Here is a 14824-nt window from a genome sequence, read left to right on the forward strand (position 1 = left end):
TCAGTTTTGGACCTCGATGGCCTGTCTCTGTCTTTTTCTTTGTGTTTTTTAGGTATTCCGGTAGTCGCACTGCTAACTGACATAATTTCTGGATAGTTAAATCATGAGCCAAAATATTTAGAAGAAAAAATTTACTGAAGTTTAATAATGCGTTGATTAAATCTAGCACAAAACCGACAACAAGGTACGTTATGATCATGGCCTAGGCAAGGAATACAGTACAAATGAAAATCCTTATGAGGTATTTGCTTCCCACAAGTAATGCAATTATTAACCTTTATTGACATCAGTAAGGAGCAAGAAAAAGTTTCCCCAATGGGGTACTTAACTTTTAGTTGAAGACTTCAGTTCTGAAACTCGAAAACTTTTAGTTATGTACTCACCATAACTTCAGATGTTTGGGATCCATGACTGATGGGTTCGCGATCGATCCTCGACGACCGGGCACGCTTATGCCAAAAGCGAAGTCTCTTATTGGGCTGAGCTACTATATCCCAGGATGCACCACTACCAGTCCCCCAGATAAAACAAAAGAAACAAACAGCTCAATTCTTCTGATTCCAAGGCAGGGGGAGGGCAGGGTAGATGAGGAGGGTATGAGAGATGGATCAAACATCTGAAGTTATGGTGAGTACATAATAAAAAGATGATGTTATGTGATATCATCTCCTACATTCTACTGACTGATGGGACAGCCCCTAGCACCCTGAATCCTGGGTGGCTACTGGAAAACACATGCCATCCAATTTATAGTGGGAAATGAAAGTGTGTGGATTGCATCCGTTATGGAGGAGTGTGGCCTGCTTCCATTGAGAAATTTTGGGAAGAAAACTGGTAGCTCTAGATTGTTGGAGACAGAAACTAGAACACAGACCTTTGGGACAAAGGATGGATTAGGCCTAGATACCTCTATCCTTGTGTTGTGGAAAATCAGTGGTGGTTTAATAGACAGGGCTTGAAGTTGAAAACTCTTTCTTGCAGAAGTAATTGCAACTAGAAGGCAGTTTTCCAAGACAGATATTTTAACTCACATGTAGCGACTTTAATAGTAGAGACAGAAGATCCTTGATTAAGGGAGGATGTTAAGAATTTCAAAACTCTGGGATAGGAGCAGTGATAGGTGGTACCCTGATGTGGAATCAAGGAGAAGAACCTTTGCACTTGGTGTTTAGCATGATTGGAAGATCTTGGAAGGACCACCATTGTGAGACCATAGACTGAAGAATCCTCATGTGCTTGCCAGCCAGAGGAAAAAAAAAGAACCCAGACATTGAGCTGAGCCTAAAAAGAGAGAACCATCCTGCTGGGGGCTGATCTCGATATATCAGAGCTGAACTTTGGCCCTGTAAAGTTTGGATCCTTAAACATCTTTCTCCAACAATGGAGAAATGGATTGTAACCGACCAATTTGGATTTTTGGGACACGGATTGTCAGTCTCTTCTGAGATCCAATATTGGTCTCTCAGGTCCTGTCTTTTTGGCACAAAAAGAACCTGAGAGTAATTTCGATCCGATCTGGTCTCAGGGGACTGGGTGATGACCTTTTCTAGCAGCTTTAAAGCAATCCTGAAGATCCCACCAGACCAGATCCTGAAGCCTGGTAAAAAAAATGTGCCAATTCAGAGAGACCTTAAAAAAAAGGCCAGTCTGAAGTCAGGTGCCTGCCCTGTCCATGCTCCCAGACTCCTTATTAGGAGGAACAAAAATTATTTGGACGAGAAGGACTGGGTTCACGGTATCTGACTGGCCGCACCTCTCACAAAACTAAATCCAGAAGGTCAAGAAGGGCGGAGACACCCAGGAGGCGGAGGGCTGAGCCCCAAAGGCCTTGAGGAGCACCAACCTCAGGGGGGGGGCTCCGCGACTGCGGACAGGGTACTGCCAAAGACCCAGTCTCCACGCCCAGGAAGGTGCCCATCAAACATTTCAGGTGTCAGCCGACCGGCACTTGCGAACTGCTTCTGCTTCGGGCACCGCGCGGCAAGAAAGACTGATGTAAAGGCATCAGCTGCATGTTTTATACCCCGACGACCTGACGTCATGGAAGAAGGGACAGCAACTGACACAGGACCCAAGACTTTGTTAAACAGGCTGACTGAGGGCAATCTGCCAGCAGATTACCCAAATGTAATGACTGCAACAGTGAAACACGAAGAACATCGGAGGGAGTATAGACTGCAGTGTCACCATTCTAAACTTGGCCTTCTTTACAGATGCATTTAGTTTGCTGAGGTCCAAGATGGGCCTCTAGTCCCCTGTACGTTTTGGCACTAAAAAGAATCTGGAGTATGTTCCGAATCCTATCTGGTCTGCGGGGACGGTTTGGATGACTCTCTTTGCAAGCAACTTTTGCACATCTACAGTTGCTTGATCCCTGTGATTGGGTGGAACACCTGGGATCTTCTTGGGAGTGTGGGGTGGAAAAGAAAAGGGTATGGAGTAACCTCTGGTGATTATTCTTTGGACCCATTTGTCTTGGGTGATGTTCAGCCAGACTTCTGGATACAAAGATAAGTGACCCCCACTGGCTCCAGAGAAGCACCGCCAGGCCCCACATCAGGAGCGCTGAAAGGGATGGCCTCGAAAGGAACCATGGCCACTCTGGTTTTGCGGACCCCCCCTGCCTCTAGGGTGACATCTACCATTAGCTCCTCTTCCTCTGCCTCTGAAGGAGGAGTCACCCTGTGCATCTGGGAAAAATCTCTGGGACTTCTGGAACCACATCTTACCACCTCTTTGACCCCTGGGATATGGTCTAGAGGGGACGGTAAAACGTACTCTCATGGCAGAGAGAGTTTTCCCTTCTTGTTTCCACCTGGTGAGTGTATCTTTTACCTTGGGTCCAAACAATGAAGAACCGCCAAAGGGGGCGTTGGTAAAGGTAGACTTGAAAGGCTCTGCAAAATTACATAAGCGCATCTAGGAGTGTCCCCTACTCGCTCCGTCGGCTGCATAGGAGATCAGCTTCATGAAGGAGTTCACAATGGAATTTAAGGTGGAAAACTGAGCAGACACCTTCTCAGGGACTCCTTCAGTAGATGTACCTTGAAGAGTATCTCCGAACTCTTTGAGGAGATCTCTCTGAAACCTAGTAAAATGTGTCAGATAGTTTAGCGATCTGAGGGTAAATGCCGCTGAAGAAAAGATACGCTTTTCGTATCTATCCATCATTTGAGACTCCTTATTCGGCAGCTGAATAGATAAAGAAGTCTCCGCTAGCTCCTTCTTAGTGGCCACCGCCACCACCATGGCATCTACAGGCATACCCTTGGACAAAAACTCTTTCTCTTTTGGGGCAGAGAGAAATTTACTGGGTCTTCTGGGGACTGGCTACATGGCATCAGGAGTTGCCCACACCTTTTGACTAACCATGTCTAAGAGTTTGTCAGAAGGTGGAGACACCCAAGAGGCTGAAGGTTGAGATCCGTAAGCCTTCAGGTACACTGACTCCTCATCAGAAGGGGGTGACAGTGGGTCAGCCGCCTCTCTGATTTAGGATCTCTAAGATGTCTACAAAGGAGACATCATCAGAGGACGACTTGGGGGACCCTTCTGACTCCTCGAGGTTAGTGTCTGAAGTGATGGACTCATACTGGGAGTCTACATGCTTCCTCTTGCATGTCCTCTTCTGAGGGGGGCTCCTGAGGCTGCGGGTCTCTGCTGTTGAGAGAGAGAGAGAGAGAGAAGGTGCTGAGACAGAGGCCAGCACTTGAGGGGGAAGAGTTTCCATACCCTTGTGGGGAGCTGATGAGCGAGCCAGCACGCTTCTCATCATTTTGAAAGCAGATCTCTCCGGCTCCGAAGACAGCCCTGGCTCCAAGGAAACGTAGGTAGTCCTCAGCTCCACAGCGACTGGCTCCGAGATGGATGTAGGGTCCGATCTCACCCTAGCTGACGCACCGAAAGGGAGACTTGGAACCGAAGAGGTTTGGGTCCAAGTGTCTCTGTTGGGGCCAATCAGTGAGCTTCAGCTCCTAGACACCATGGGCGGCGCCAATGGTGTCGGAGCAGAACTCAGCTCTGAGACAGCCATGAGGGGAGCTGGAACCAAGGGTTCCACAACAAGCAGCACGAAAAAATCTGGCTCCAAAGGCCCGACTCAGCTCGGAGAAGGAACCACAAAAGGGAGGATGGGATCAGGTGGCTCTGGAACCAACTAGGTCGGAGCCAACAACAATGTGGGCAAAGCAGACGACTTCAAGAGTCGAAGCACTACTCCCCCCACATCTTCTGCTGACAGGTTCTTGGGGGATCTGGATGACAGGGTAGGCGATCTGGATCTCGGTAAAATTGGAGATCTTAAGTTTGGGGAGACTGGCAAAAGATCTCTGGACTGGTTCCAATGCAATTTTTCATTAGTTGGCTCCGAACGGCTTGGGGCCGATACTGCAGTGTCAACATCAACAACCGCGACCGTCTCGGAGGACAGTGGAGCCGAGGTGGTAGAAGTCTTATTAAGTTTTGATTGTTTCTGAGGAGGTTCCGATACACTGGTTAGTGCTGGAGAATGCCTCTTGGCCGACTTGACCTTCTCTTTTTTGGATGAATGGGACTTAGATGAGGAAGAAGAGCTTTCAAAGTCTTCCTTGAAGGAAGGCTTGAGGGGACCTTTCAAAATTAACTTGTTCTTCCACTCCTGGAGAACTCTGGAGCTAAAGGAATGGCAGAATAAACAAGTTTCCTGCAAGTGAATGGCTCCGAGACAATAAACACAATTACTGTGGCCATCCATAATTGACATCTTCTGGGAGCACTTTATGCATTTTTTTAAATCCGAAGGTTTGTGGTCTTTGAACTTTAGACATGTTTAACAGAGTTATATCAACAAGGAAAAACAAGGTCCTCTTAATTAAATGGGCCTCGCCCTAACAGGTACACAACAAGCACAACAAGGACTAGGTCCTCTAACTTAAATGGGCCTAGCCCTAACAAGCACACACAAAGAAAGAGTAAAGAGGACTAGGTACTCTAACTTAAACGGGCCTAGCCCTGTTAGAAAATATGAAAAATAGCAGAGGACTAGGGTCCTCTAACTTAAACGGACCTAGCTGGATAAGCTAAGTCGGAGAAAGACCAGAAACATCAGTAGCAGGTAAAGTATGAACAAACAACACTGCATGCAATCTTTTAATCTCTGTGTCTTTTGGCTTTTCCCGGTTAGGGGTCGCCACAGCGGAACTCCGGTCCGCTAATGATTGGCAGTAGAGTTTTACGTGCTGGCTTGCCGGGCCTAATGCACAACCTTCAACGAAGGAACGCCCGTTCACGCATGTCGCCATACAGAAGACGCTCTAACTAAGCATCGAAAAAGATGCAATCTTTTAATATCTAAAATTTAGAAAACAAGGCCCTAATACAAACGCAAACCTACAGAGAAATAACCTGTATCAAGAAACTAGCAAAAACACTGTATATATACACACACACACACACACACACACACACACACACACACACACATAGGAAAGTGAGAAAAACAAGGTCCTAACACAAACACGGACCTATTAATATCAAAGGTAATATAAACTAGCACACCGAATACCAAATGGAGAACAACAAGGGCCAACAAGTTCTCAACAAACTAACTAATTAAATGGCAAAAAACACTTCTAAACACTATCTATGAGATAACTAACTTCTAATATTAGGATAACAAGTTACAGAATCAGTAAAGTGAATAATAACAACAAAAAAGTTTGAACTTAGCCACAGCCAAGCAAGAAGCACTTCTGAACTCGTAGATGCAGCAAACGAGATCTGGGGATTGTACTAGTGCACTATGGGATACCTACCTAGTCATGAGCCAACTAAGAGACTTTGAGCTTTGTAATAGGCTGAGTCACAGCCAAAGATCGGCTCCGAACCCATATGTAAGAATGAAGGCGAGATAGTACTACAGAACATTATGAGTTTCTAAAAGAAAGCAACACAAAGACATCATCCACTTCCACGCTGTCACTGCTTCTTGACATAAAGGGCAAGACCTGGATCCTCCCTGCTTGCTGATGTATCAGACTACCAACACGTCTGTCAAAATTGAAATCACAACCACTGGAAGAGAGGCTTGAAATGCTTGCACTGCAAATAGGACTACTCTCATTTCCAAGACACTGATGTGAAGGTTGGTCTCTAATGGTGTCCAAGTACCTTGAACAGTCTTCCCTTCATAATGTCCTCTTCACTCTAAAAGGTAAGGGTCAGGGGTAACTACAGCTACAGGAGAAGGACAGAAAGGATACCCCGCTAAAAACTCTGTGTACGTATTCCATCATCTGATATGAGCCGTAAGCCCCAGAAGTTTTAGAATTAGTCTTGCTGGTGGCTAAACTAGGCCTTGCATATCCTGTCTTTTCTGGAACTCAAAAGAACTGGGAGTAGACTGCAGATCCTATCTGGCCTGGTGGGACCTGTGGGAATGCCCTTTTTCTCATTAGCTTTTTGACCTCTGCTTTGGGGACTCCATCTGATGAAACAGCACCGAGGGAATCCTAACTTTCATCTGAGGTGGGGATGGAAATGGAATTGTGTATCCTCTGGTTATAATTCTCAACACCCGAGGGTCTGAAGTGATGGCCTGCCAGGTTTGAGAGAATAGGGATAAGCACTTCCTGACTGTCTCCAGAATGTGGCATTCAGGAGTGCAGAAAGGATTTTCCAAGAGAAGGGATCATAAAATCCTTGGTTTTGTGGACCACTTCTGCTCCTAGGATGATGTCCATTAAAATTACCCCCTTCTCTGCCATGGTAGGTGTTCTAATGAAGTGTCTGGGTTAAAACCCTGAGATTTACTGAACCATATCTTCTTTCCTCCTTGTTGATTCCTGAAGAAAGTTCTTTAAAGAGTAGAGAAGCAGATTCCTGTGGCAGATAGGGTCTTACTGTCCTGTCCTGTTCACTTCTGGTAGTTTGGTCCAAACAAGGTGGAACCATCAAAGGGGGTGTTAATGAAATTTTAAAGCTTTCCTCAAAATTACACAACCACATCCTGGCATTTTGGCATACAGCTATGCCGGTACCTGCTGCGCTAGTCATTCCATCAACTGAGTTGGAAAGCAGACGTATACAAACAATAGAGAAGGAAGTTAAGGTAGATAAGCTGGGATTCCATGGCCTTCTGTTTATCTGATGACAAATTACCTTAAAGAGAATTGCTGATCTCCTTGGTCAATTCTCTTTGGAAAGGAGTAATGTGGGCAAGATAGTTCAGTGCTCTCAAGAAAAAGGTCACTGAAGTGCAAGTCCATTTTCCAAATCTGTCCAGAGTCCTGGATTGCCTATTAAGGGAATGGACAGATGAGCTCACTTCAGAGAGCTCTTTCTTACATGGGCTGCTGATATGACCATAGCATCTTCAGGGGGACCTTTACTCCAATAAGCTATATCCTTTGGTGTGGCCAAAATATTTTCTGTTTTTTTGGGGGGGGGACTAGCTCTGCTGTTTCAGGTTCCTTACAGATCCACTGCAATGCCAAATCAATGAGGCTTTCAGGAGCAGGGACCACCTAAGAAGTAGAACAGCCAGCTCCAAAAGCCTGCAGGAGCATGGATTCTTCCAGGGAAGATGTATCAGACCATCACACTTTGTTTCAATTCTAGAATTTCACCAAAGGAGATGTCTCCAAAGGGGGATCTAGGGAAACCCGCACCTTAATCCAAATCCATGTGTTCTGTGACAGATTCCAGTAAAGCTTCAATTTGCAAGTCTGTTTTCTATGACCCTGACTTTGGGTTATCTGATAATGGGTCCGAAACAGACTTGGAGCTCAATGACAGAACTTTCCCAAGGCTTCTGGAAGTTGACTGCCCCCGTCAATGAGGAGTGCTGTCTGAAGCAGAATAAGTAGGAGTTTGGGTCGAATGTCAATAAGATGGAGGCACCTCTCAGTCTGGAAAGAAACCACTAGAAGGCCTTGAAGGCTGAAGCAGAAATTGGAGTTTAGGAAGTCTCTCTAATAGGGGAAATATAGACAGATCCTGCGGCCTTAAGCCACTTAGACTATGAAGTCGACATCGGAGCCGAGCTGTTGAGAGCCGAAGGCCTGAGATGTTGGGAGGGTTCCGACAGTTTCAGAGTAGATCCATCCCCTCAAGCACTGGCCCCATTGCTTCAGGCTCAGACTGTTGTCTCTATCCAACAAGGTCAGAGACGGGAGAGACTGAGGAATAGTCAGGACTGAAGTGGAAAGCACCATCAGTGTCAATGTAGGTGCTCTGATGATGTTCATATCTGATGGCTACAGGACCAAGGCTGGATCTGGAAGGGAGCCATCAGTGGTGGGGTCACTGGCCTATTCTTGTCTCAACCAGCAAGGATGGAAGCAACAGAACCCCCAATGGTATCTGCGTTCAAAGGAATCTCCACATCTTTCTGTTGATGTCTACTTCGGTTAGACTCTTTGAAGAATGACCTGACAGAGGAATAAGTGACTGTGGAAGTCCTGAATCATTGCTGAAGTAACGGTGAATTAATCTGAGGGCTAACTGTCTCATGGGAAGAGAGTAGCAGTGGAGAAGATGAATGAATCTGTGGCTTTGGATCCAAAAGCTTTGAAATTTTTGTTGCCAGACCCATGGAAAACTGCTGGGTCCATAGACCACTTTGTAGATCTCGAGGCCCTTCTCTGAAGTCTTGCTTTCTGAGGTCGACTCTTTTGGTTTTGAAAGTTGTTTCTCTTTCTCCTTTGAGGTTGATGGGGAAGGAGATGACAGACATTTGCCCAAATGAGCAGGAAGAAGACCCTTCTGAATCAATTTGCCCCTCCTACTATTATTACAAGCTTGGTGAGCAAAAAAGTACAAACTTCACAGTCTGCATCTAAATGTGCCGCTCTCAAGCAGTAAACACAAAGGGAGTGGGGGGTTTTGTGGTGGTATCTTATGACCACATTTTAAGCATTTTTTAAAAATGTTGTCAGCCATACCGTTGAAGGAATACATATTAAACACACAAATATACACATTCACAAACCTGAATATCCAGACAATATGAAAAATGGTAACAGATACCACAAAAAAATAAAATAAAGATATTAAATACAGAACTGTTATTCCTAAAGTCAGCCCTAATAAAAATTATTTTTTCCCTATAAATTCTAACTCTAACAGTTGATAATGGATAAGTAAGGGAATAAGGACATGACAGCTGAAAGCTGAGAAAAAAAAATTATCTGTATGATAACTAGCCAAAAACGGCTTATACTAAAGTGAACATCAAAGCCCTGTGACTGTTCGGTTTAGGTGGCAAATGAGATATGAAGTATTTTGAGGGTGAAAGGGGAATTATGGGTATGGGACGACTCAGAGCCCTGTATCTGAAGGTTTAAAGGTGCCAAGGCCAGATCTGAGTCAGATCAGAGTCCCTTATGTTGAATCAGACAAAATGGACATCACTGGAACCTGCTCATTCATGTTGAGACCTCCCTTTTCTTCTTTAGAAGAGTGATCTTTCTTCCTTTTGTTAGAGAAGGAGGAAAGGCCCACTTGTTCAGGGGCTGGCTAGGAGCACTTTCAGCAAGCTCTAGGCCTACCTGAGAATGGGAATGGGAATGGGAGAAGAGGGGGAAGGCCCAAGCTCCTTCATACTTGGTATTTATCTAGACAAGGGAAGAAGAGAAATATGTCTCGTCTCCTGTGTGTTTTTGAGCAGTATGTCCTCTTGCAAAGACTGATGACTCAGTCTGTCAGGTCAGAACTCCATTCTGAAACTTCTGATCTCCTTACAAATTAACACCTTGTGAATTGTGCTTTTGCCCTAGGTAGTAAAAACCAGGATTCCCCATTGTTGCTACCAGACCAGATGAGTGAGGAAGGGGCCCTTCGAGCAATTAGTCCACATGGACGTGCTTGATTCCCAGGCCAAGACTGCCACCAAAGGGGCATAATCAGAGGATCCAAAAGAGAAAAAGATGATGGCAAGTGCAGAGCTGCAAAAAGCTCCTAATGGAGCTGGTCAATTACGAATGACTGGGATGTATCCTCCTCCACCAACCTACTTACTTTGCCCTTGTTTCTTTTTGGGCAAAAGCTTGGTGGAGGAGCACATAACCGAAGAGTGAACCAAGAACCTGTAGCTTTTATGGTCTAGATATAAACCAAGACAATGCAGCTTACTTCTGAGAGTTTAGGTGCAAACTACAGGCAAATATTACAACTGATGATGTGTTCTGCACTGAGGCATAAGACACAACTAGTATAATACTTTCTGTAAGGGACCTACCTACCATGGCCAGATTTTCTCTTTTTATTTTTTAATGAGAAACATAAAAAAGGTCACAGGGAACTCTAGCAACAATCAACTACCATACAATAAGAAAACAAAAGAACAAATTCCCAATGGGGCTCTTATCTGCTTGAGTTCCCCTGAACCATACAGATGAAAATAACTACTACACATCTCTGAACAAGACATATGCATATATAAAGCAAGGCAAGAACATTTTGAAGATAGTATGGGGGTAAGCCCGCTTTTCTATTAGTATACTGTACAAAATCCACAATCTATACTAGTGGGATGGCTCCTGAAATCTTGAACTCTGGCTGGTAGCAAAGGACACCTAGTGGTGAAGTTCCACCTGTAAAGAATACTACAGTGGTCTAATTAAAGAAAGTACAGTTGTGTACATTTACCATAAATGTAGATGTTCGAGTGTATTCAGGGGATTCCCTCTGGACCAATCCTTCCTTTATGCTCAAGGTGGTGTCTAGTGTGACCCTAAATCAGTACATTCATTTGTCTATCTTTTTTTCCTAATCCACAAAACAAAAGAGAACGAATTCTGCACTCTTTGGATGTGCACCGACAGCTTAGATATTATTTGGACAGGGCGAAGCCTCTCAGAAAATCTGAACAGCTGCTAGTTGGCTTTGCTGCAGGGGCAGAGGGGAAGGTCATTTCAAAGCAAACCTAAATGGATAGCCCATGGCATTCCTTTCTGCTATAAGCACCATGGAAAACCTACGAGGATAAGATCACATTCCACCAGGGCTGCATCTACCTCTACAGCCTTTCTCAGAGGGGTCCCTACCAGGGACATCCTAGAAGCTACCTGGAGCTCTGTTCATACCTTCACCAAGCATTACCACATGCCTATTTTTTTCTAAATCCAGAGCTGATTTTGCCACTGCAGTTTTGCAGGGCTTAATAGCTGGTCCTAATGCTTTCTAGCTTCCTCCTCCCTTCCTTAGCTCTGGGACTCTACCCAAATGTAATGACTGCAACAGTGAAACACGAAGAACATAGTACAGTTGTGTACACTTACCATAAATGTAGATGTTCAAGTGTATTCACTGTTGCAGCCTGGTTACCCTCCCTCCAGTCCCCTGACTTCCCTTGGCTCTACCTTTCCTTCTTGTTTGGTGTATTTGAGCTTTCTGGTGTATTTGCTTTTTGTTGGAGGTGTAACATAACATAATATATAACATGGGGGCACCTGACATCTGGGGAAAGAAAAACTGATGTAATGGCGTCGGCTGCATGTTTTATACCCCCTGACGACCTGACATCATGGAAGAAGGGACAGCATCCGACATACGAATCCAAGACTCTGGTATTGAGACGGGCTGAGGGCTACCTGCAGGCAGATAACCCAAATGTAATGACTGCAACAGTGAAACACGAAGAACATCATCTCTTTCTATTGCTTCTTTTTAAAGGGTCAAATATACTAGGCTAAATTGTTCTGGAACACACTGCGTACATATGCCAGAGCAATTCCTGACTATGCATTAATAGCATATCTGCATGCATTGTGCATGTCATTGGTTTAGCTTGATGTGGTAAGCCTACCATATTCGAGTAGCACATAAAGGGGAGTCCCTTGGACAGGGAGAGGGTACCACTCAGAACAAGGTGTCAGAAGGTACAGAGACTCCCTTAATGCATTACTACATACTAACGAAGGATCTCAGAAATACACAGAATAGAGTCTGCAAGTACAGCGAATGCAAATGAGCATTCCACCATGCTATATACTCTTCGACTGTACTGTATTTTATAATGAAATGGCAGACCAAATACATTATTCTGAACTGCAAGTACCTGCAGTGGGACACACATATTAACTGTTAACAGCCCATATATCAAAAATATTTCATACTGCAAACTACTTAAGTGACAAACTATTAAATATAGCTTTAAGAATCCCAACCTACATATGCAAAATTGCTGTACAAAAGAAAAGTACTATGATACTAAACTAAGTACATTTGCTCTCTGACATCTTATCTATCAGATAACTTCATCTATGTTACATACCTGAACAACATTATGTGCAAACTGCAAGAAAGATCAAGCCAAGCTACAGTCTCCACTATGTAATACTTAAACCACTGCAGGACCATGGGATATATGCAAATACCCCTTAAGATCATATCAGTGCTTGAGCTACACTGTTTCTAAATGCCCATGACTAGGTCTTTACTGGTACTTTCAGACCAGTCAAGTTAAACCCCAGTAAATACAGACATGCCACGTTTCATTCTTTTTCTGATCCTGTCAACAAATTAGTTGGCTACATTTTATAAATACACAGAGCTTAAAATCAATCCGGATAGACAATAAACATCAAGATGCCTGCACAATATCCCAAATAATCTCTAAACCAAATGGTAAAAAGGTCACACAGACAAACCATTCATTAAAGCAGTAGGAAAGACCCAGACAAGCTACACTCTTCACTGTGTAATATCTTAAACCTCCTGTAAAGAAGATCCATGGGATAAATGCGAATGACCCCTTAAGGGCATACCAGTATACTATAATGTACAGATGTGTTTACTTCACATGCTAGTAAAACATATACAGTTAATTTCTTTACACTTATATCAGAATGTCAGAATGCAACATTACATTTAGTGATTTTATATATATTGTTACAAAACAGGATGCATCAGAAAATGTTCACAAGTAGAAAACAGCTGAATTCATGACATGCATACTCCAGTTCTTTTTATCAAATGACACATCTTATGGTCTTTTTTGTTTTTTTGTTCTACTTCCTCTACTTTTTTTTGTATCAGATGTTTTGTTTTCAAAAACAGGTTTGGCAGTAACCATAACTTTATTTTCCTCTTCACTATCTTCTTCACTGGAGCTAATATCTTCAAGAGTGTCTCTGTTATTCCTGTCTTTTTCTTCTGTTCTTTTAACATCTACCTTAATTGGTATATATTTTTCACATGACTTCTCCTTCACTCTAGTGGTTATTACTCCATCTTCTGAATCATCTTCAGAAGAGGCAACTGATTGATTTAATGCATTTATTGATCCAACAAAACCTCCTGCATCTTCTACCACATTGTGATTTTTTCCTGATGGTCTCTTTCTTTTAATCCCAAGTGAATATGACTCAGTCTGCCCTTTTGTATTACACTGGGTTGATTTGTTTTTCTTATCTTTTACTGGTGTTTTCAATCTTTCTTCCAGTGCATCATTTGTCTCCTTCACCTTGTGATGTTCACCCTCCTTCTCCTTCCTGCGCATACAGATCACAGCTCTACGAAGCCGCTGGCTTTTAATTGCCTGCTTTTCATGCTGTTCCACTCTGAAGAATGAGTCAATTCGCAACTGTGTCTGACAAGAAATACAAATAAAATTAAAGAAAAAATGTATGCGTAACATCTGGAAATTAAAACAAACTTCAAAATATGACCAATTTAAACAATCAGGCTAGTCTTACGATCAGCAATTACAAACCGATAAAGAAGAGTTTATGTCTCAATGCAAACATTACATATTTTAATCTCTATATTACACAAATGTCACACAACATAGAGAATGGAATCACATCATGCATTGTGATACACATTTAATACATAAAACATAAGAGATATAGACTGATTTACAAACAGGAAAGTAGTACAGCTAAATGAGTAACTTACTATAAGTTAAAAGTTATGACTCAATATAATCCTAGATCTGTAAAATGCATATCTACCTTCCGTAACAGTCGGGACAATATGACACAGGCATTAGGACCACCTGACTCCTGGAACATCTTTAGGTAATCTGCTGACTCTAACTCCAATGATGCTACTTGGTTTTCATCTCACCAGTTCTTCTTGGCAAACTTCTTGGTATCCTTTGAATATATCATGAAGGTAATCATGATAAACAGAGGAATAACTAAAGAGACAGAAAGCTAGTGCTCACTAACTGCCTTCGGTTGTGCACTAGGAGGGAGAAGCAGGAACAGTCACTCCAGGACCATGGTAGGAAGATGGGTGGGAGTGTTGTATTACCAAAGATGGACACATTTCTTACAGATCCAGCATTATAAGTACAAATCTTCCAATTTGGTTAGAAGAGGTCCATCTTTTTTAACAATCAGGAACAGACCTTGAGTTTAACTTCTAGCTCATAATGTTTGGTAAATGTATTCAGTTTACCAAACTGTTGCTGTGTGTCTACTGATACACCTGTCAGATAGGTTAAGAGCTTTCAGTATCGAAACACATAACATTGACCACATACGGCAGAACATCAACACTATGTTTTTCTTACTTTTTTTAAAGCACTAAAAAGCTGGTACCATGTTACTCAAGATCGTATTACAGAAGGGGCAGTTTTTTTTCCTTTCCCCATTGTAGTGCATCTTGAAATTGGTACAGTGGGTTTGGAAGGTACAGGGTGGGCTTGTCTCCCTGCAAATATGCTGTTTGCAGTAGTTTCATTGTTTTGTGCTTCAACCTATATGTATGTGCTTTGATACTGAAAACACTCAACATTATGAATATGTGCCATCAATCATGATGTCCAGGAGACTGAGAATTCTGATAAGAGACTGTGCAAGTTTGGTTAGTTGCTCTGGGGAGAATGCATCAAGGA

At 43.1% G+C, this 14824-nt stretch overlaps 1 protein-coding gene across 1 annotated transcript in view; it reads right to left on the reverse strand.

Annotated features, from left to right (window-relative positions):
- Positions 1–12604: 12604 nt before the first annotated feature.
- LOC122801730 (DNA excision repair protein ERCC-5-like) overlaps positions 12605–14824 on the reverse strand; it is a 941093-nt gene continuing 938873 nt past the window's right edge. Inside the window, exon 16 of the mRNA XM_044071253.1 lies at positions 12605–13570. Within this exon, the coding sequence (XP_043927188.1) occupies positions 12965–13570 (606 nt within the window). The 3' untranslated portion in view covers positions 12605–12964. The remainder of the gene's footprint in view (positions 13571–14824) is intronic.

The sequence above is a fragment of the Protopterus annectens genome, chromosome 5.part0, assembly GCF_019279795.1.
Source record: "Protopterus annectens isolate FY-2018-M chromosome 5.part0, PAN1.0, whole genome shotgun sequence".
In the NCBI taxonomy this organism is placed as follows: Eukaryota; Metazoa; Chordata; order Ceratodontiformes; family Protopteridae; genus Protopterus; species Protopterus annectens.